Here is a 22,782-nt window from a genome sequence, read left to right as displayed (position 1 = left end):
AGCTAGACAATAAAATTTCTGTGTATTCAATTTCTAGTTTTATAAGTAAAAATTCAGTCTTTTGCATACATATGAATATATATTTTTAAATTTTTTTTAATGTTTATTTTTGAGAGACAGAGACACAGTGTAAGCAGGGGAGGGGCAGAGAGAATCTGAAGCAGGCTCCAGGCTCTGAGCTGTCAGCACAGAGCCCAATGTGGAGCTTAAAAACACGAACTATGAGATCATGACCTGAGCCAAAGTTGGATGCTTAACTAACTGAGCCACCCAGGTGCCCCATGAACATATATATTTCTTAAGTTCTCCAAGTAACCAACCACTGTTTTGGTTATCTGAATAATAATTTTTACTGAGCTTAATATGATATGAAGCTTTTCTTTTTTTTGACAACTAAGTACCCTAGATGAGATTCTTAGATGTAAAACATGAAGAAAATTACTAACTACCTTTATATTGTGTTTTTGATAAGTTGCTTTTTTCCATTTCCTAGGGCGTCAGCTTCTTATAAAAGCTGTCAACAGAGTTTGGACTGAATTAATTCATAGTAAGAAACAAGCCTTGGAGGAGCTTTTCAAAGTCACTCTACCTGTGAACGAAAGGGGTCATGTGGACATAGCTATTGCAAGGCCGCTCATTGAAGAAGCTGGTTTAAAGTGTTGGCAGAATCATCTGGGTAAGAGAGTCCTCAGAGATGATATGAACAAGAGATTTTACATGCGACTGTTGTCTATGGGTACACTTTAGATATGTAATTAAAACTATCCCAAAAGGATATTATGGTGGCAAAAGTGAAAGTTAACAGCCATTCTAGAATGGTTATGTTGAGATTTGGCTTTTTTTCCCTCAGGTTTTTTTTTTGTTGTTTTTTTGTTTGTTTGTTTTTTAATCTGAGATGTGTTACCTACCCCTCTGCCATTTATAAATTTGTAAATAATACTCTGCCTGCAGATGTTCATTATGGTCACCATCTTGTCTACAAATCCATAATCCCTCTTCTGTAATTCTGAAATTCAAAAAACCCTGAAAATCCAAGGTTTTTTCAGGAATTTGGTGCCCAAAATCACTTGTTAGCAAAGCCTAACCTATCTTGATTTATCCTACTTAGTATAAATATTCGCACATTTTGCTGCAGAAATATTAATTTGTTCATTTTATGGTTTACTGTCATTGACCTTCTGTTGGTACTATATAATATATAGTGTATGTACCGTATCACTTTTTTAAAATCCAAAACATTCTACATTCCAGAGTATATGCAGCACCAAATATTTTAGATAGGGGGTTGTGAATTGTTGTTAACACAGAAACTGAATGCAGTTAAAGTAAGTTTGCGTATTACTGCAGAGCTGTGAGGCTTCAGCCAAATGTAAATTCAACTAGTACAGTAATTCCCAAGCAGTTATCCATGTAAATGTCTAATATCTTAAGAGAATGTCTGTGTCTGTAACGTCAGCTGCTCTTCATAACTACAAAATTGTGGTTTGTAACCATGACACAGAAGTGTTAAAAGTAAGACTGAGAAATACATGGAGAAATTGCAGAGTCATGTAATTTTAATTTCACAGCCCACGAGAAGAAATGCATAAGTCGAGGAGAAGCTCTAGCGCCCACCACGCAATCCAAATTGTCCCGCGTGAGCAGTGGTTTTGGTCTTTCCAAGTTAACAGGATCAAGAAGGAATCGAAAGGAAAGTGGTCTTAACAAACACAGTCTTTCCACCCAGGTACGTTGTTTAGCTTCATCGATGGTACTATTAGAAATCTGTATTTCAAGGTTTAGTTGTAGTGTTTCATACAATACATTTAACATGTACAAGCATACGATTTGAAGTACAACTTTTGTGCATTGTTGCTTTAGAAGAGAGAAGGAAAGAACCCACATAATGAGAACGTCTCCCAACTGTCTATGATAAAATTGCGTTCTGAGTGTTGTGTATGCACAACCACTTCATAACTGGACGTGACATCCAGATACTGATCTGTGATCAGACCGTGGATAATCTTTCCCAGTTTTTCCAAACTTCCAATAATTTTGTTACTGATAATTATATAAATTTTAAAGCAGTAGCAGAACAAAATGGTTTCTTTGTTCTTTAGTACCTTGTCATATATATCTGTGATTGATTTTTTTCAAAACTCCTCTACCTATGTTAATTGCTTCTTCATCATACTTCCTCTACCATCCCAGAATCTTAGGCAGCTGTGAGGGTCTGAGAGGAACAATATGTATCATTCACACATTCCATGTGTTAGGCCAGGTTCTCCAGGAAGCACACCTAGAGGGAGTTTGGTGCAAGGTGTTTATACCAGGTGCCCTTGTGGTCCATATTTGTGGAAGGGTAAGAAAGGAAGCAGAATTGACCACAGGGAAACACTAGGTTACAAGGCAGGTCTGGCCTCAACTGACCTAAGTGGAGCTTTGGGGCCAAAACGGCCTGCCCCAGTTGACCTGTACTGAGCTGAAATAGCTGAACTTGCCTGCCTCCAAATCACCCCGTCATTAGGTTTGGGGTTCCCTGGCAGTTCTCTGCAGCTGTGGTGATCCCTGAAGGTGCTGATGGCACTCTCAAAGGCTGTAGGAGCAAGCATGTCCTTGAAGGGGCATTGAGCAGGGGAGGGCTGGGAGTGGATCTGTGTCCATCATGCAAGCCTCCATTAGATTCATCAGATAATTAATCTTTTAGGGTTTTGTTTATTTTGTAGTTGTGCCTTTAGCAGAATATTAATTTAATAAATAATTTGACATTATTTTAAGGCTAGTTAGCATTTTTCCAGGCAATCCATGAAATATTAACATCTCATTTTCCATCCATTGTTAGGAGATTTCTCAGTGGATGTTTACACATATTGCTGTTGTCCGTGACTTAGTAGATACACAATATAAGGAATATCAGGAGGTAAGAATTCGTAACTATAATAAAGGTTTGTTTTGTGTTCCTTGACTGAGAAAAGACTGTTTCTCATGATACTTTTTTAATCCGAAGAGTAAGTTGCTGAACTGCGTTCATCATCAGATGATGTTTTAAATTATCCCTGCCAGCTACTTTGGCCATTGGTTTTAAGACAGAAAAGTTTGACCTTTCTAGAAGCAGATGGCATTGCAAAAAACAACAAACTGGAAATCACAACAATACCATTAATGTCAATGGTACTGATGTATTGCATGTGTTGTTCCTAATAAATATTAAAATACAAGAAAATCTGTCTCAGACTTAACAAGGAGACTATGAAAATATGCACTCTGCCTTGTACATATCTGTCTCTGAAAAGTCTCTTAAAATTCAAAAAAAACTTGAAGATGAAATAATTTTTTTTCTTATAGTCACTTAGTGATTATGTTGGTAAGAAATAAATTCAGTGAAATACTCTTGGTGAATTCATGATTACTCAAAAACTTATCCTAAATATTTTATTTCCAGAATGGCTGATTTAGATCTATTAAAGATTTCTGAATGCTGAACTGCTACTATTTTAGGAGCATACACTAGCTATTTGTTACAGGGTATTGACCTCCCCACCAAGAATATAGTAAATACTACTATAATATTATGTAACTTCAAGATTATTCATTCTGTAATCTTCCTGTTAGCTGTAGAAAGAGATCTTTATTCTTAGACTGATATTGTATTCTTCTATTCCATCAATCATTAAATGTGCGATATGTCTTGGGGCGCCTGGGTGGCTCAGTTGGTCAAGTGTCCGACTTCGCTCAGGTCATGAACTCACAGTTCATGAGTTTGAGCCCCACATCGGGCTCTGTGCTGACAGCTTGGAGCCTGGAGCCTGCTTCAGATTCTGTGTCTCCCTCTCTCTCTGCCCCTCACCCGCTCACTCTCTGTCTCTCAAACATAAATAAACATTAAAAAAAAAATTTTTTTAATGTGCTATATGTCTTGATATTTGATATATACCAAGAAGTTATACCAATTCAGAAATTTTCTTTTAAGTAAAGTGGTTTGGATCGATCCCAGTGGCCAACTGAAAATGGTTTTTCTTTTGTTCTTCTATGAATATCAAGTTTTTTACCAGAACTGCATGTTTATATTCTTTACCTAAAATTTTTGGAAATGTTACCAAGTTTACCAGTAATGTGGTGTGCTGGCAGTATTTCTTGATCTGATTCACTAGATTTTCTCCTATCCAGGTTCTAGTACCTACCTGTTTTATAACTTGAGGGTGGGAAGGGGACTCATCCCTAAATTACTGTGTTTATCCATTAACTTACACTGAACTAATCATTTCAGTGTATTTTCATAAGGCACTGCACACTCTGCCTTGTACGTATCTGTCATTTACTTGGTGCTAAAGTAATCACTTTGGCCACCATAAAAACCGTACCTTCTCACAAAATTAGTAGCCTGATGTTTTTTAACAATTTTATTGTTATAGAACAACAAATAAATGTAATTTTACTTATATACTATTGACTGAAATGGTATATACTGGTTTTGTTTCCAAATATTAACTTGGTTTTAAGTTATTTGTAGACTTTTAATTATTGCTCCCACTTTTGCTTGAAAACCAACCTGGACCCCCTCCCCGTAGCGCCAGCAAAATGCCCTGAAGTACGTGACAGAGGAGTGGTGCCAGATCGAGTACGAACTGTTGCGGGAGCGAGGGTTGTGGGGCCCCCCCATCGGTTCCCATCTAGACAAATGGATGTTGGAGATGACAGAAGGGCCCTGCAGAATGAGGAAAAAAATGGTGCGAAATGATATGTTTTATAACCATTACCCTTATGTGCCAGAAACGGAGCAAGAGACCAACGTGGCGGTGAGTATTCAGAGTTAAATATTCGTAATGGCTCTTAAAAAATTTTTCCTCTTGGCAAGCATTCTCCTCTCAGGTCGTTTACCTAAAATCTCTAATTTAGGAACTTCACCGAACAGTGTCAGATTGATAACACAGGGTGGTGGGTGTGGGATGAAGCAGTGCAACAAGGCAGCGAGGAGACGCTATGACAGGCTCTCGGGCCGACTGCCAGGGTTTCCAGCCAGCCTCTGCCACTTCACTCGCTGAGTGACCTGGGACAGGCCACGAGCCACGCCAGGTTTCCGTTTCCTTGTGCCTAAAATGGAGAAAGTAACAGTCCCATCTCAAAAGCTGTTAGGACTCAGTTGGTTAAAATTAGAGAGGTACTTCTGTGGTGCTTATTTGTGTGCCAGAAAGCATTCTGAGTGACTTACGTAAATAAACAGTGGCACTAAGCAGTATCCTTTGAAGAAATACAACAGCTAAAGAATAATAGCCTGAATATCTATCTTTCTCTGTGTATCAAGAAACTTCATCACGGACTCCACAGGTTTAAAACACGGCAGAAGTTCTTTTTATTCAGAGAAGTCACCCTTTCCAAAGCCTTTCTTCAGACTTTTGCACATGACTAGAAAAATTTCGTCCAAGCCGATGATGGCACAGGAATCGTGTTTTTAAGTTTAGGGAAATACACTCTCCTGGGCGTGGCTAGCTGGCTCAGTCAGTTCCGGGTCATGAGTTCAAGCCTCTCATTGGGTGTAGAGCCTACTTAAAAACAAAAACAAGCAAACAAACAGAAGAAAAGTATACTTTCCCAAGAAAGCCACTACAAGTTTAAAAGAGAAACCATAAGACTATAAAATCCACTGAGTTCAATTCTGAAAACCCTCTTAACATTTCAAAATAGTAATTCAACTCTTCAGTGTCCACTAATAATCCTTTGCCTCCAAAACGAAGTACACTTTTGTCCTTAGAAAACTCATGTTTATTGTAGAATCACAGCTTTGGAAGCTGAAAGGGGGTCTCACCTGTCATTTTATCCAGCTTCTTCATTCTGTTGTTTTAATGTTTAATCAATTGCAAAGACATTATTTATGAGGCATTTACCTGTGTTTGTACCTTGTCTCTGAAATGAAGTCCATATTTCACACTTGAGAGCACACCTGTGTTTGGACTAGCCACACTTCATGTGGTCAGTGGCTGCCATTCTAGACCAGAACAGCTCTAGAGAATTCCTGACTTTTAGACCACTGTTTCGTGACTTGTTCTTAATCTATACTCCTTTTTGATGAAAAATTCTTACATCTTCCTTTAATCTCATTTAAATTTAAAAAAATTAAAATTGTAGCTTTTAAAAAAATACAGTCTGGAAAAGCATCTTCTAAGATTTTCCTCCTCCCCAAGGATCTGATCACACTATGCTTCATGAAGACAGAATGGTGACTCTCTCTCAAGGGAATGTATTCCATGCTGTGTTTCACTCCAGTATTTAGCTGTCTTTGAAATAAATCTAGTGTAAACTCCTATACCCAGTTAGAAACCCAGATCACTACAGATCACTAAAGTATATTTGGGGTTTGTTTTTGGATATGTGGTTAATACAAAATGTTTAGAATTCTAAAAATGTTTAGAGTCAAACACTTACCAACTGTAGAAGTTTTATTATATTGTATTAAAAACTTCATTTCAAAACCTTTCATGGTTTAAATACTTTCACATTCTTGACTTGATATTTGATTCTCTTGACAATTAAAGAAACTAAGATTTATAAAAGAAGCTTAGAACGTGGATCTTCTAATAAGTAGTTTGCGTTCTATAATGTGAGGGAAGCTTGCATTGTTCCAGTGACCCTTTTTTTCCTGCCAAAACCCTGGCTCTATTTATTTTGTACCCACTGATTTCACTACTGTTCTCATACTTCTTAGAATATACAGGGCTTCTAGGTGGCTCAGTGGGTTAAGCATCGGACTTCAGCTCAGGTCATGATCTCACAGTTCGTGGGTTTGAGCCTTGTGTTGGGCTCTGTGCTGACAGCTCAGAGCCTGGAGCCTGCTTCAGATTCTGTGTCTCCTTCTCTCTCTCTCTCTGCCCCTCCCATGCTCATGCTGTCTGTCTCTCAAAATGAATAAATGTTTAAAAAAATTTTTTAAAGAATATGGGTCTTAGACCTGCTAATAAATAGTTAAGATTTTTCAACATAACTTCCTAAAGTTCACTTTTCCCAGAGCTATTCCATTCTGTCAAGAATGTTATACTTGGTACAGCTATAACTTAAAGCACCACAATCTCTAATACTAGTACACTATATTAAAAAAAATTAAAATCCACCCATATTTTGCAGCCTTTTACTAGCACCTACTTTTGTCTGAGCAAACCAGCAATACAGTCTCTAATTCTTAATCTTTTCTTCAAGTGAATAATTAAGACTTTAAGCCTGTAACAATCTGATAAAATATTTCTTGAGTCAACAGTCATTTAAATTGAATCCATTCAAGAATACTAAAATATAAGACAAATATGCTCTCCTAAAAATGTGACAAACCCACTATTTTTATTTAACTGAGGCATATGCTTTTGAGGCATATTTTTTACTTATAAAACCATATTTTTATATTGTTTATTCCTTTCCTTCTTTATAACAGTGTCATTCAACTTTATAGAAGTATATTTAAACTTCCGTATCAGATAAAAACAAAATAACCTATTCGAAGTTCACACTTACAACCTTAGTATCATTAGCATTTTACGTAAGCAAAAGCGTTCACCATCCTAAGAAATCTAAACAGTCTCAGAAATAAGTATGTACCATATGGAACTTATTTTTCAGCCAGATGGGTTACATATTGGGAAATACAAGGCAGTCAAGAAAGGCTGCAGATACATTTACAGAAAAGGAAAGAGCAGGTGGGAAGGGGAGACAGTTACAGAATGTGGAATTTATGTGGCTTAGTCCATTCACGAGTCAAGGTTAATCTGAATCTGCTGTGATGAAATTTTCTGAATGACTAATTATTTTGGTTTTGCCAGTTCAGAATTCTTGTAAATTTAAAATGCCATTAAATGTCCACTTTTATTTTATGGAATATGCAGTCTGGCAATGTTTACAGCAAAGAAGATTCCAAAAAATAGAAGCAGCTGCTCTCCTACTGACTTGTATCATAAGATCAAAAAAGAAGAGTAGGTGCTTACGAAGCACAGTGAGCTTGATGCTCTGCAGAGCAGTTTACGTGCAGTTTCATTACATCTCATCACAGTCCTCTGAAGTATAGTTAGTACTGTTTTCCCAGTTACACAGAGGAGGCATCAAAACGTAGAGAAGTTCTAGGGTGCATCCAGTAAGTAGTAGAGTAAGACATAGTGAGTATATAGGATGACAGTTCCTCAGAAGTTGAATCACTTTTGAAAAAGAAGAGATTCTAACCTTTGATGGTTTTGTGACATTATTGGTGAACAGTGAATTTCTTCCAGACAGAAACAGTATGCTAGGTTTTGTGTCTCTAATGCTAACAGAGTATCAGGAACTTAATCAGTGTTGAATGAATGGACATATCAGCACTCTTTCTCCTGAAATTATAGACTTTTCCATTGCTTTCTCATTTAGCATTCTGTAGAATTTTCCTAATTCTGAAACTTTTCTAGTAAAAAGGGCTAGAGCCAAATTATGACATTTGGGCCTAAAACTTCTATAATTTGGGAGAGGGCTCTTCAAGAAAAGGAGTATAAACTTCGGGCTACAAAATTACTCGGACGCCTCTTTCCAGCCTTTTGAAAGGATCCCGTAGGAACTGAGAGCTGTTGAAGTTAAGACTTTCCTTTTGGGGGGCGTCTGGGTGGCTCAGTAGTTTAATCATCAGACTTGATTTTGGTTCAGGTCATGGTCTTGCGGTTTGTGGGTTCAAACCCCGCGTTGGGCTTTGCACTGGCAGTTAGGAGCCTGCTTGGGATTCTCTCTGCCCCTCCCACTCACACTGTCTCTGTCTCTGTTCTCTCAAAATAAAAATAAAAAAGACTTTCCTTTTGGGATAATTTCCATTACTAAAACAGCTATGCTAAATTGCACTGTAATTCTATATTTTTTATTAAAGTTTTTTTTTTTGAGAGTAAGTACATTCGTGAGTGGGGGAGGGGGAAGAGAGAGAGAATCCCAAGCAGACTTGGGGCTCGATTTCACAAATCATGAGATTATGACCTGAGCCGAAATCACGAGTTGGACACCCAACTGACTGAGCCACCCCGGTGCCCCTGTAATTCTGTATTTTAGGTGGTAATGTCAGTTGTAGATGTTGTTAAGATGTGAGCAGAGGATATGATGAAAATATAAAATCCAGTGGCTTTTAAGCAATTGTGTCATTACTCTGAATCCTAAGTAAGGAGAATAAGATTCCATATTTTGCCATTTTAAAAAAAATTGTATTTAGATATGAAAACCAGGTTTTAATTCTGTGGTCTCCTTATTTTCACAGAATTTATTTTCATAGAATAATAATCTCAAACAAGTGTTCTATTATTTGCAATTACCACCAGGGTGAAGACCCCATTGCCTACCTATTAATTTCGGGCTGCTTGGGACAGAAGGGTAATCAACTTACTAGAAGCTTCCTTTTCTAATTAAGGGAGTCTCCTGTGGCTGCTGTCACATATATTTTTTGTTTAATATACAGATGTCACAGGATTCCTAGAAACTAAGCAACTCATTCAGGAAATGCCATTGTCAGCATTATAGAAAAATGTGAAGAAAAATGGCTGAAGAATTATTTTCTAGAAATTCTGACTTTGAAAGTTTTAGATTTCTGTGTAAACAATTATAATTTAGTTATAATTTTTTTTTAGTAAAAGAGAGGTATGATAATATTAAAGTTATTGGTATAGCATATCTCTTTACTATTGATTGAATGCTGTGCCTTGTAGTGAAACAAGAGCCTCAGTGAGTGGATCAATGAGCAAGTATGTATTAGACTGGCACTGTACCCTATGCTGCAGGGAAAATAAAGAGTGTGCATTTCAGACCCTGCCAGCATTCTGGTTGGTGATAAATAGTGGACATCAAAGTTGCATTTGCCAATAGGAGTTTGTTCATTTTGCTATATTGGTCTATCACACATCCAGCAATCTATCTTAGTCTTTTTTAATGAATTTCAGAGAGAGTTGCAGAGTCAGTACCCTTCACCCCTTAATATTCCACATGCATATCAATAATTAGAATTCAGTTTTTGTTTATAATTCTTTTTTTATTGGCATAAATTTTACATACATTGAGATATACAAATCTTAAGTACCATTGTATATTCACATGTGTGTATTTTATACTCGTGTAGCCAGTACCCTTACCAAGATAGAGATCATGGATATATATTTTAAAGATTATTCTTCATTACAAGGTATGCTTTTAAAAGTTTGCTTTTAAAGATAAACATTTATTAAAACCATGTGAAGTATTTGAAAGAATGCCCAGTAGTCCAGTGTGTGTTTTGCCTAGGGAAGAAACCCTTGTGAAGTCATTTTGCTGACGCATGTTTACCGTGGGGAAAGGTACTAGAAATCAACTCCAGATAAGAAGGAAGAAAAATTGGGAGTAGTTCTTGGGTGCATCATTGTCTGTATGTAGCTATCCGTGTATGTTTACATGCATAAGCCCAACACGACAGCTCAAAAGAAATTGCCTTCTTGTTAGTTGAGATTTTATTCTGAGAATAAAATATATAGCTGCCACCTAATATTTTTGGAAGTGCTCTTTACAAAACTTTTGGCCTGGAGACTGATGGCCCAGTTTCCCTTTTGCTTTCAGCCATTCTGGGGTTGTAGGTGGGAAAGTAGTAAAGAAAGTAGGGCATTGGGCTTTTATGGGAGGAAAGCACCTCATGATTTCTGTGGTGTGGGGTTTTGGAGATAATGGTGTAAACCAGTTACTCCCGTTATGAAACAGATGTAAGGATAAGCACAGTGAAAGGCAGGTGGAAGGTAATAGCTAGCATTAGATTCTATTATCCAGTTTTCTGTTTTTTTCCTTTTGAAGCCATATAGACTTGCCTGTCATCATCCATGACATTGGCCGCCTATGCTGAGGTTTTGTCTGTGATTTTTCAGTTAGTCCTGTTCAGTTAGCCTTGAGAATTTTAGTGTAGTTTTTACTTTAAAACTACTTTGGATAATTAAAAAATAGTAATGATAATCGCATGAATTTTGAGTGTGTCTTCCATATGTCATACAATCCTCAGGAAGATTTTATTTTTGTGGTGTTCTTTATGTTGTTGTTATTTTGGTTTGTTTTTTTTTTTTTTTTTTCTGATGTGTCTATACTTAATACCCTGTTTTCAGTCTGAGGTCCCAAGTAAACAGCCCGAGACACCTGATGATATCATTCCTCAAAAGGTAAAACACAAATTACCATAAGAGAATGCAAAATACTTGCAGTTTTCTTTGTTTTGTTTTTGGTTTTTTAGTGCATGGTAGACTAGACTAACATAAAAGATTGACTTTCAATTTGTTCTTGTAAGTTCCTTAGAGTTGAAAGGTTGGTGTCATTCGTGCTGAGAGATGTCCTAGTCTTTCTCGGCTTTATTCTAATTAGCTTTCTAGGGCCTGTCTGCTGCTCACTAACAGGTTGAGTGTTCGCTGCTCTCACCACAAAATGTGTATTGCTTCACGTATAAACTAACAAGTTCTGACGCATGTTAGTAATGGGCAGCCTGACACCCTCAACTTTTTTTTTCATTTACTCATTTAATTCCTCCAGATACTAAATAGTGTGTATTTTGAGAATATAAGAAGTATCCTCTTCTAAAAATTATTTTTTCAACTAGAAGGCTTTAATGAAAACTAAGATATACATAGATCACTTAAAAAAAAAATTTAGCTTACTTTAATTATAAGTTTAAAAATATACAATTATTTTCTTTTTCCAGAAAGATTCAGTACCTTACTCAGTTTTAAAAAAAAAAAAAAAAAAAGTGGTTCTTTAGAACACAGAAAACTACCTCCAAATATTTAGGGAATAAGGCTTATATTTCCAAGTTGAAGTCCTTAACCAAGTAGATGTTCCCCCATCTACTCATTGTCTTGCCCATAACTAACTATGCTTTCATCTTTTTAAAAGAACAATTTTGAGTTGAAGATAACACTGTTATACTTAACGTAGAAGAATTGGTACACTACAAAGTTTACTACCTTTCTTTCATTTCAAAACTATTGCAGTATTATTAGTTTGCTTATCAGATTGGTCCTTCCATCATTGTAATATTATTTTACCTCATTTTAATAGTTTCCTATGTTATGTATTTCACATTCCATTTATTGCATATCATTCCTCAGTTAGCTTGCTGCTCTCCTGACTCTGTACCTAAAGTTAAAGGAAGGGCATTGTGGCTTCAGTTATGTAGTTTTTTATCTCAAAATAGGTTCAGTATTTAAGTCTAAATATTCCAATTGGACATTTATTTTCTGCTTAAGTTGGAAATCATTTGTTTAAAAAGGTCTTGCTTGAAAAAGCATTATAGTGGAAAATATATATTGACTATTTGAGTTGAAGAGTAAGCCAACGGAATATTTTTAATTACCTATTCTTATTCATGAGAAAGGAAAAGTGAAATAATGTTTAGAAAGGGAAGGTTTTAAAGCATGATTCAAACTCCATCTTTTTTTTTAATTGTTAATCCAAAGTCTGGGTCTCATTCTAATCGAGGAACTTCTATACATATATTCTCCCTGTGGTTTTACAGTTTTGTAGGACATTTTAGACCTTATTTTTTCCATTATATTTTAAAGAAAAAAGGTCTGGGTCAATTGGAGACTTTATTTTTAGGTTAAACATTAATTATTTTGAAAAAGAAACGCTCTTGAATCGTATTCCAAAAATATCTTTTCTAATGTTTCTAGGTAATAAATTTCTTTTTCAAGATGGACTTATATATGTTCTTAATATACTCAGTTAGTAGACTTATGGATCATGTTATTTTTACACAACAAACAACAGGAATGTTTTAGCAAATTGAATGTATCAGCTTGGAGGGGCAGGCCAGCCAAAGAGCACCATCTGGCCTAAAGCTGGTTGATTCCATCTTGGGTCAGAATGCTCTAAAATTTCTAGAATTTTAGTGATAACTGGGAATATGGGGAAGAACAGTGCAGTTCTAAGTCTTTACCTCCAGATATCTGAAATAAACACAGGCACAGATGATTCCAACTGAATGGATGGGCCTTTAGGCCTGACTATTTAACTTTCTTTTGCAAAGTTCCAGGCTCCTCACAAACCAGACATCCTCTTGCAACTTGATGCTCTCCAACACTGGGTGTTCTCTTTACTGTCTAAGAAGGTTTTCTAATACATCTACTACAGTGAGGCCATGCAGTACTAACATGAAAACATTATTTGACTAGAGGTGATTTATTTCTATTTCAAGAAGAAAAACTGCTAATAATGTTTTTTTAACTTATGTATGTTTTAAAAACCAATACAATTTAAAAGTAGAGAAACTTAACCCAAAAGTGTATGGATTTTTTGTGTATAAATATAGTCTGTCAAAAATCCCTTTAAAAAAGTAACACATAATGAAGTCTTGACACCATACCTTCCCTAGGAAGCTTATATTTTAATTCTGAAAATAACTACCTGAATCCTTTTCTTCCATTATTTCTTAGAAACCTGCTCGATACAGAAGAGCTGTAAGTTATGACAGTAAAGAATACTACATGCGACTAGCCTCTGGCAATCCAGCCATTGTCCAGGACGCCATTGTGGAGAGTTCAGAAGGTGAAGCTACACAGCAAGAACCAGAGCATGGCGAAGATACTATTGCTAAGGTCAAAGGTCAGCCTTCCTCTTGGATTTAGTTAAAAATGACTTTGGATCGTCTCTTACATTTGAATTTTTATGAAAATATGAGCTACTGCAAAGAGTAGGGCCAACCCTAGGGATAAAAGTATCCATTCATATTTTACAATTTCACTCTTCTTAAAAATTGATTTCTATATTAGAACTAAAGAGACTGGCTCTTCTTTCTTGCCTACAGATAGATAGAGTGTGCCTATTGGCCTGATAGTTTGTTTTTAGTGCATTTGGCAGAACTCTCAGTGTTACCTGATACTTTAATCCAATGCCCTGATAACCAAATAAATATTTATAAAATTAAAACAACTACTAAATGTGTTATTAGTGCATGTTAGACAATAGGTAAGAAATTTCTTCCTATGAGCTAAGGCAGATTATTCCAAATCTGTGCTTTATGAGCGTAGTAAAACATACCTGAGATGATGAATTGGACATGAACTTTTTGATTCTGTACTTTTATATATGTGTGCCCCCCTCCCCCCTTCCTGCAGCTTTTCCATGATCTAAATCTTAACAAACCCCACCAGACCTTGAAGACACTGGTCAGATTTCAAATCCTCCTTCTCTGAAGCCTTTTCCAACTTCCCTGTCCACCGAGAACATTTTGCTCATATCTCTTACAGCAATTTCAGTGTTTTTCACTGCTTTATGTTTTCTAAACATAAGTTTCTCAGAGGCAAGAGATCCTTTTTCTTCTCACCAATGACATTTGGCACATGCCCAATGCAAAATGGGGATTCAGTCAATATTGAATAAGTAAATCGGTCCATTGTTTTAACTCATTTAAGCCTCTGATTCATGATAAATTCAAAAGTCTTGGCATATTCTGTAAACAAAGCCTCAGAATATAAATTGAGGACTTCAAATTAAAAATAAATTTCAGATCCAGTTGATTAAAAAACATAGTATATGACCATGTCAACAAAACACCCCATCAAAATTGTGATCCGTCTCTCTTATTATTATAATATTCATCTTCTCATTGTGACTATGACTTCGTAAGTATTTCGTAATCTAACATTTTCCTAGAATCCTTGAAACTTGTAGTAGTTGAGCAAGGTTTATAGTCTTCTAATTTTCTTGACATTGCCCCAGCACAGTTACGCAAGTGGGTCCAAAGCTGAATTTACTGAATATAAGCTAAGGTATACTTCAGAGTTAGTCAGATGACCTATGTTTGGGTCATTGGCACTTGAGTTGGCTTGGCCTCATTTTCCTAATCTCCAATGGAGGTAAAACCACAAATTTTGGTGTCCCTACTGTGTTGTGCATGGTATTATGCTAGACATAGAATTGGAAGTTTTGATTTATTAAAAATAATGCAACTATAGAGGCATCTGGCTGGCTCAGTCAGTACAGCATCTGACTCTTGATATGGGGGTTGTGAATTCAAGCCTCACGTTGGGCGTAGAACTTAACTTTAAAAAAAAAAAAATATATATATATATATATATTATATATAATGTATATATATGTATATATATATAATATATATATAATGTATATATATATATGTATATATATATAATATATATATAATGTATATATATATGTATATATAATGTATATAATATATATATATGTATATAATATAATATATATATATATATATATATAATGTATATATATAAGCTTTTCTCCCTTGTGGATATTCTCAGCAGGACTTGATCTCTCTTGCTTACTTATTATACTCTTTCATATATAAAAAGAAGGTTCTTCTCAAGGCAGAGCAGAACCTCTGATAACTCATGCTCAAAGGATAAGATTCTAAAAGGCTGACTTAAGCTTTTGCAACATTCTTAGCACAATTATCATTGGTGGGTGTAACATGACTTTTTGGGACAAGTATAGAATATTAATTTAATTAAGTGTTGGGTTTAGAGTGTATTTTGAGTGCTTCTCATACTTTGGCATCTCATCAATTAATTTTAATGTCACCTCCTGTGGTTATTAATAAAATTTTCAAAATATAGACAGTAGAATGTTTCCTTAACCTGCAAATTAGGTCACCTGTCCTGTATTTTAAAGAATTGTATTTTTTAATGATGTGATGATTTGATCACCTTGATTCATATATGAATGACCATATTGCTGCTTGTTACATAAGTCTTGAAATAGTCCTCATTGGGCCTTCCATGTAGGTGGGATCTCTTATAATCATATTTATACCTTGCTGTCTTTAATTTTGTTTCTGATAGTGATTGATCATTTGTTTATGATACCCCCTCAATGACACCTGTCCATAAGAAACACCATTCTTACTATTAATTATGCTAAGCTCTCTATCATCATCTGACACTTATTTAGTATTTACTATTAAATACGATGCTAAGCATGAATAAGCAATTAAATCCTCCCAACAGCCCTCTAAGATAGATGGTATTTTTGTCCCAGTTTTATAGATGAGGAAACTGAAGTTCAGAGAAAGCAGATAGATAATTCTCCAGGGTCACATAACTATTTCACTTTAGGGCCTATGTCTTCAATCACTGCATTGTGCTGCCTCCCTGTACCTTTCAGAGTTCCCTCATTTCGGAAATATGTGGGAGAGACTGCCTGAGCCCAAACTGCTTCCCAAATGGCCCCTGCAAGGTCACATGGCTCTCATGGTTATTATCCCATAGGTCTGGTCAAGCCTCCTCTAAAACGGTCTCGATCCGCACCTGATGGAGGAGATGAGGAGAGCCAGGAGCAACTACAAGACCAGATTGCTGAGGGCAGCTCTATAGAGGAGGAGGAGAAAACAGACAATGCTACCCTACTGCGCCTGTTGGAGGAAGGAGAAAAGGTACTGTGCTTCTAAAAAGTAAGGATTGTATTTAAGTGACTTGTTTCCATTTTACAAGACTAACTGATAGGTATTTATCTGGTGGCAGAAGATAAATATTTTAGCCCCTAAAATGAAATACAGGGTGAATAGTAGGCAGCCTTTTGGATTCAGTACTCTACATCTGTCATTTTCAGGATTTTCTGACCTATCTGAACACACTAAACAGCACAAAGCTTCATCAAATACAGTATTAACATTGATACCTAGTTTACTCTCTCTATCTCTGTACCCTTTATTAGACTATACTTATTGCCATAATTTTCTGTTTCAAACCCATGCACGCAACCCACTCAGTAATCTGGTCTTGTTTTGTTTTGTTTTTTTAAACACCTCCATAGTTCCATTAACCATGTACAAGCATCTTCAGCCCATCCATGTCATCATCCCCAGGCTTATATTTAAGCCCCATCTCCTTCACTCGCAGAAGACCGCCTTACCTTTCTACTTCTCTCCCGACCTCTTACACCCTGCTGACCTGTTCAGGCTCACTTCACTGACTCTGCCTTATAAGCCTAGTAAGCTTATAAGCAGCACTCTGTGCCCCACAGTTGACCACATCCATAATACTAGTGCTTTACTCTGTGCTTTACTCACTGTGTTTTCTGCCAAGATGCCCCTCTTTCCATCACGTGCATAATAATCTATCCTGGGGGCTCCCATTTGGTACAGTCTCATTTCCCATGATCTCTTTAATACTCAGATGTAGGAGGCTTTCTTTGATTGTCTTGCCAGCTCAGGCTTGCTTGGATACCCCTCCCCTGTGCTCTTACAGTGCCTTGTATGTATCGTTCTCCTTTATCATGTCATGAATATTCCTGTGCCTATCTCTTCCCATAGGTAGGAAGCTCCTTATAGCCAGGCAGTGTTTCTTATTCCAATCCCCATTGCCTTACACAGTTCCAATCACCTAATAGATACCCAATAAACTTCTGAAGGAAGAAGTGATTAGTTGAGTAAATAAAAGAATAAATAAATGAAGGAATGAGTGAGTTAAACATGTTGTGAATATTGACTTTTTAAAGTGTGGTCTTTTTGCCTCTCATTAGGCCTTAGTGTAACCCTTGAAATCTTACCCACTAAGGTATAACCAGAACTTAGGGTATGATTTTTAAAATTCTGTTTGAATATATGGCTTAATTAATCTTGAATGAAAATGTTTTTAAAAATCATGTAATTATAAAAGTACATGAGGTCTGAAGGAAGCACAAGAGAGGCTTCTGAAGTCTTGGTCATGTTCTGTTTCTTAATCTGGATGCTGGCTGTGTCATATTTTTAGCATTTGAAAATTCACCAAGCTATGCACTTACAAAAAACATTTTTGTGTTTGTATCTTACACTACAATAGAATGATTTTCAAAGAATTGGTTTTTTTTCCTATAACATTCTACATTTTTATTATAAAAGTAGTTCAGATGTGTTGAAAATTGACTACGTTTGCATGTTTTAGAAAAATCTGTTTTCTAACACTCATTTTTCAAACTTTTAATCTCATTAAGTACAGTTTTTGCTCTAATTGATTTACGTTTAAATAGTGCAAGAAGTATATTCAGACTGACATTTGTTTGACTCTAGATTGGTTGCTGATATTTTTTCCTTGACTCATGTTGAACTGAGTTTAAGCAAGAAGGAACTAGATCTTGCCCGTTGGAAAGAGAACAATACTTACATTGAGAGATTTAGCAACTCTTTTTGACTATGAGGAAAATACAACTTCTGCCAAGTTTGGCTTTGTACAATGGCAGAGCAGTCTGCCAGGCAGGCAGGACCCCAGGTGGGGAGCGAATAGGGACAAATGTCACAGTCCCCATTCCGGGAGATATTGTGTAAAAAGACGAAAGTGAGTTGCATAAAAGAGAAGATCACCAACAGTCTCTAACACGATTACGTATGTTATCCCTGTAACTCTCACAACAAGCCAGTGTTGATTTGAAATTCACAAATGCAGACAGAGAGGCCCAGAGAAATTAAGAAAGTTGGCTAAATCCACAACTAAGTGTCAGGACTAGGGGGATTCACTCAGGATTGTCGGGATCAACAGACCATTTGCACTCTTGACTCACAAAGAGCACAATCCTAATCTCCTTACATGTATACCTCAATTCTCTTTTTTTTTTTTCCTGCCAAGTTTATTGTCTCTGTCTCCTTCCTTATCTAACTTGTTCATCGCTCCTAGAACCTAGTACAGATGTCCCTGGCACACGGTGAGTACTCTGTGGATAGTGGGAGAAGTGGATTGGATGGATAGGTGTTGGATGTGAGTTAGATGGTTGTCTCCTTTTACTGAACTCAAGTGCAAATCAGATTGCAGTTTTAGCTGATTCTTTTTAACATGCTTAAACTCAGGTTTAATGTGCTTAAGTCAGGGGAAACCATAACAGAGTGCATCTCGATAAAATCCTGTTTGCCCACTAGATCCATATTTTCAAAACATTTTGTTTCAGTTATATCAAAAAAGAAATTATCAGGGTTGTTGGGTTTTTTTTTTTTTAACTCTCTTAATGAATGTTTATGGTTTTCTTTGTAGATTCAACACATGTACCGCTGTGCTCGGGTCCAGGGCCTAGATACAAGTGAGGGGCTACTTCTTTTTGGTAAAGAGCATTTTTATGTGATTGATGGATTTACAATGACAGCAACCAGGGAAATAAGAGATATTGAAACCTTACCTCCAAAGTAAGTAAATGAATGAAGAGACACAGTACAGCTATCTTGAGAAAACAATATGTATTTACATAGTGTTGTTTTAATCCAAAACTTGTGTTCTGAGTAACATTATCTTTCAGTTTGTGTGCATTTGTCATTAAATATTCACAAAGGGGAATAGTTATTTGAAGGTAAGAAAACACTTGTCTTATTTATCAAAATGAAAATTAAATAAAATGAATTGTTCTGCATTCATAGCAGTAGACCCCAAATTCCTTGTATTATTCTGTGTATAAACTTTAGAATTTGCAAACTGTCCTTTTTTAATTTTAGTGCAGACACAGTTGTAGAGGAAATGCAGGTGGCTTCATAGTACTCTAACAAATGGAAGAGCGGCCATGTCCTCTGCGCCTTGAAGCAGTGTGACAAAAGCACAGGCAGGAATAAAGTGAGTTTTGTCTGTCTTCCTTTTCTTCTGCCAGTCCTGTGATGGGATGACAGTGGGTAACAGAAACCCAGAAGACAGACAAAGCCAGAAGGAGCACAAAAATGTTAAAGCTTAGTCAGCATGTTCTTCTCTCTTTAACATTTTGAATACCTAACACTGTCGAATGTAGACACAGCCTCTGCGATCCATTCCTAGGAGATGTTTCAGATAATTACTGTCAGCAACAATCAGGGCCACATTCATGGGCCCCTGGCTGCATATGAAAATACTAAAAATTATATTTTGTGGCTGTTGCTTTAAAGATGAATATATTAATATTATACATTAAACCATTTTCTTCTACCAAAAAGTGTAATTTTTTTCTTTCAATTAAAAAAATTAAAACTTTTTCTTGGGCCTCTAAAACTATGGGGGACTACACACTGTACCAGCTGTGCCTGTTAGATAAGTTGTAACATGGGATTTTTAAAATTATATCATCAAAGAGGGTTCTTTGTACACTGAGCAGTGGATACATTATTCTCTTAAACATGCTTTTTTGTTAAATATGTTTAAATATAACTTAAACATATATCAGTATTCTGATATATTGTTGCCTGCTCCTATTCAGATGTTAAAAATAACATACCCTTTGTTGAACAGTGAATTTATGTCTTGCTGTGTTTTGTTTATCTTTGTTTCTCTTGCCTGCCTATAGTATGCATGAGCCAATTATCCCCAGAGGAGCCAGGCAAGGTCCCAGTCAACTCAAAAGAACATGCAGCATTTTTGCATATGAAGATATCAAGGAAGTACATAAAAGGCGGTATCTCCTGCAGGTGGGTTGTTCTAGTAGTACCAAACATTTTGTCATGTTCCTTTATTCAGAGGATATTTTATTTTATTTAAAAAAAAAATGTTTTTTTATGTGTATTTATTTGGGGAGAGAGAGAGAGCACAAGCAGGGAGGGGCAGAGAGACAGGGAGACGCAGAATCTGAAGCAGGCTTCAGGCTCTGAGCTGTCAGCACAGAGCCTGATGTGGGGCTCAAACTCACAGCTGTGAGATCATGACCCAAGCCGAAGTCAGATGCTTAACTGACTGAGCCACCCAGGCACTCCTATTCAGAGGATACTTTAAAACCCATACTTGCCATGAAAACCCTTTATAGGATCCACACTATCCCTTACAGTATTTCCTTAGATGATTTTATGATAGGCAAACTCATGTCACATGGGTGCACAACTCTGTATAATACATGTTTTTTTTAACAAAACCTGAGTGATATCTTTGTTCTCACAGCTTTCCCTGTAGCATCCAAATCAACATATAACTATGTAAATATGTAAACATATAAATATATGTTTATATAAATATATGTTTTAATATAAAAATTGCATTTTCACTATAATTTTCCTAAATTATAGTTTTAAAATTACTTTATTTTACCATTATTCTGTTAAAGATTTCAGAAACAAATTGAACTGAACAAATTGGCTCTGTTTGTTTTGTAATTTAATCTGCTGGGAATTCATGATTTTAAAAGTGTCCTTCAGTCAAAAAGTTAACTTCTTTAACAATATAGATATTCATAGTGGGAAAGTTAATATCTAACCTTTTTTGTGATATTTCTTAATGTTTTCTCTTTGATCATTTCAGCCTATTGCTGTGGAAGTTTTCTCTGGAGATGGACGGAATTACCTCCTTGCTTTTCAGAAAGGAATTAGAAATAAAGTCTATCAAAGGTATTGTTTATTAGGAATACTTTATAATGCTATCATGGGAAGGAATGGAAAGGAAGATGGTACCAGATAAGCTAGTTTTAGAAGTCTAGGATTTAGATCAGTAAATTAGCTTCTTTGAAAAAATGTTTCATTTTTGCCAAGCTCTGGAAACATGGTTCTTCTAATTAGCTTTTAAAATGATGCTACTCTGTTGTGAAATACTGTTCATCTTTCTGGTCACTATAGATATCATCAAAAGCTACTTTAACCATTGGGTCCTGTGTCTCTCATTGTAAAAGGATGATGAAACAGTAATTTAAAAAAATCGTACTTCAGGTTCAAAATAGGCTTCTTTCCTATTTACCACAAAAGAAGATCATGCCATGCCTTGCTACTGAGTGCAGAGACTTAGCTGCCTTAGAAATTATATTCATATGACTCCTTCTCTGGCCTTGCAAGGGAGACTGATATTTTCATCCTCAAAAAATTAGCATAGCCAAATAAAAGTTAATCTAACCTAATCATATTTTACTTTTGGTAAGCTAAAATTTACCTTTTCAAAAGCATTATGTATATACATGGTGCTGGAAAATATTTCTGTTGGATATATGAAGAGAAAGGCTTTTATGAACTGATCTCAGATATAAGAGACCTTCTCTAAACTGTTTGAAGGGTGGTGTAGATCCTAGCAAGCCCTCTAATAAGGGAAGTTTTATATTTCACATTACTTCTGTGAGGAACGTCTGATGCCAAGCAACATTGCCTATCATTGCAGTATAGTAATATTACCTGTGGGCCCCTGGGGATGAGGGTGGTTCTTAAAGTGGGTGTAGATGGTGATTGGTAATCCACAATTCCTTTTACATATGGGAAGAGCTAATCAAATGGCTGAAATTTTAGTTATCTGTCTCATTCACTTCTACAGGCGATGTTGTTTTCAACACTAAGAAATTATTTGCTCTTCATAGTTAGCAGCTGTTACAAGGAGATGAGTTTGTTTTTCTCTGAGAAATTTCTGTGTATATACCAAGTTTAGGGTCCGCATCCATTCTAAGAATTTTCCCATAACCCTCTTCTGCCTTTAAAATAATTATGGTGCGGGCGCCTGGGTGGCTCAGTTGGTTAAGTGTCCGGCTCTTGATTTTGGCTCAGGTCATGATCTCATGGTTTGTGGGATTGAGCCCCCATCAGGGTCTGCGCTGACAGCACGGAGCCTGCTTGGGATTCTTTCTCTCCCCCTCTCCCTCTGCCCCTCCCTCCCTCAAAATAAACATAAATAAATAAATAATAAATAAAATACTTCTATCGACATTGTAAGTAACTCTGAAAAACATGTGTGTCACATAAAGTTGCTCATCTTGTATGTATCTTCACTTGTTTAGTGTTGTCCCTGTTCTGTCATTTGTTTAGCTGTCATTGTTACTCGCTGCCATATGAATATTTAGCTGTTAATCACTTTTTAGGACTTCACTAAGTTGAGTCCCTTTCTGTGAATCAGTGTCAGAAGGCTTTTCTTCCAGTAATGTGACAGCGTGTTTAAAATCCAAAATGACAGATTTTGCTGCGGCCCTTTGTATTTG

At 36.2% G+C, this 22,782-nt stretch overlaps 1 protein-coding gene across 10 annotated transcripts in view; it reads left to right on the top strand.

Moving 5' to 3' along the window:
• WDFY3 (WD repeat and FYVE domain containing 3) overlaps window positions 1-22,782 on the top strand; it is a 278,494-nt gene that overhangs the window by 218,642 nt on the left and 37,070 nt on the right. For 8 of the 10 annotated variants that reach the window (XM_078445957.2, XM_078445953.2, XM_078445955.2 and 5 more), the window contains 10 exons: window positions 494-676; window positions 1,569-1,726; window positions 2,822-2,899; window positions 4,548-4,775; window positions 11,070-11,123; window positions 13,389-13,557; window positions 16,203-16,366; window positions 18,933-19,081; window positions 20,197-20,317; window positions 21,138-21,223. In XM_078445957.2, coding sequence (XP_078302083.1) covers window positions 494-676; window positions 1,569-1,726; window positions 2,822-2,899; window positions 4,548-4,775; window positions 11,070-11,123; window positions 13,389-13,557; window positions 16,203-16,366; window positions 18,933-19,081; window positions 20,197-20,317; window positions 21,138-21,223 — 1,390 coding nt within the window. The remainder of the gene's footprint in view (window positions 1-493; window positions 677-1,568; window positions 1,727-2,821; window positions 2,900-4,547; window positions 4,776-11,069; window positions 11,124-13,388; window positions 13,558-16,202; window positions 16,367-18,932; window positions 19,082-20,196; window positions 20,318-21,137; window positions 21,224-22,782) is intronic. The other 2 variants (XM_078445959.2, XM_078445961.2) reach the window with 1 other exon arrangement.

The sequence above is a fragment of the Panthera onca genome, chromosome B1 (assembly GCF_046562875.1).
Source record: "Panthera onca isolate mPanOnc1 chromosome B1, mPanOnc1 haplotype 2, whole genome shotgun sequence".
NCBI lineage: Eukaryota > Metazoa > Chordata > Mammalia > Carnivora > Felidae > Panthera > Panthera onca.
The sequence above is the reverse complement of the archived record's forward strand: the minus strand, read 5'-3'. Positions and strand labels throughout refer to the sequence as shown.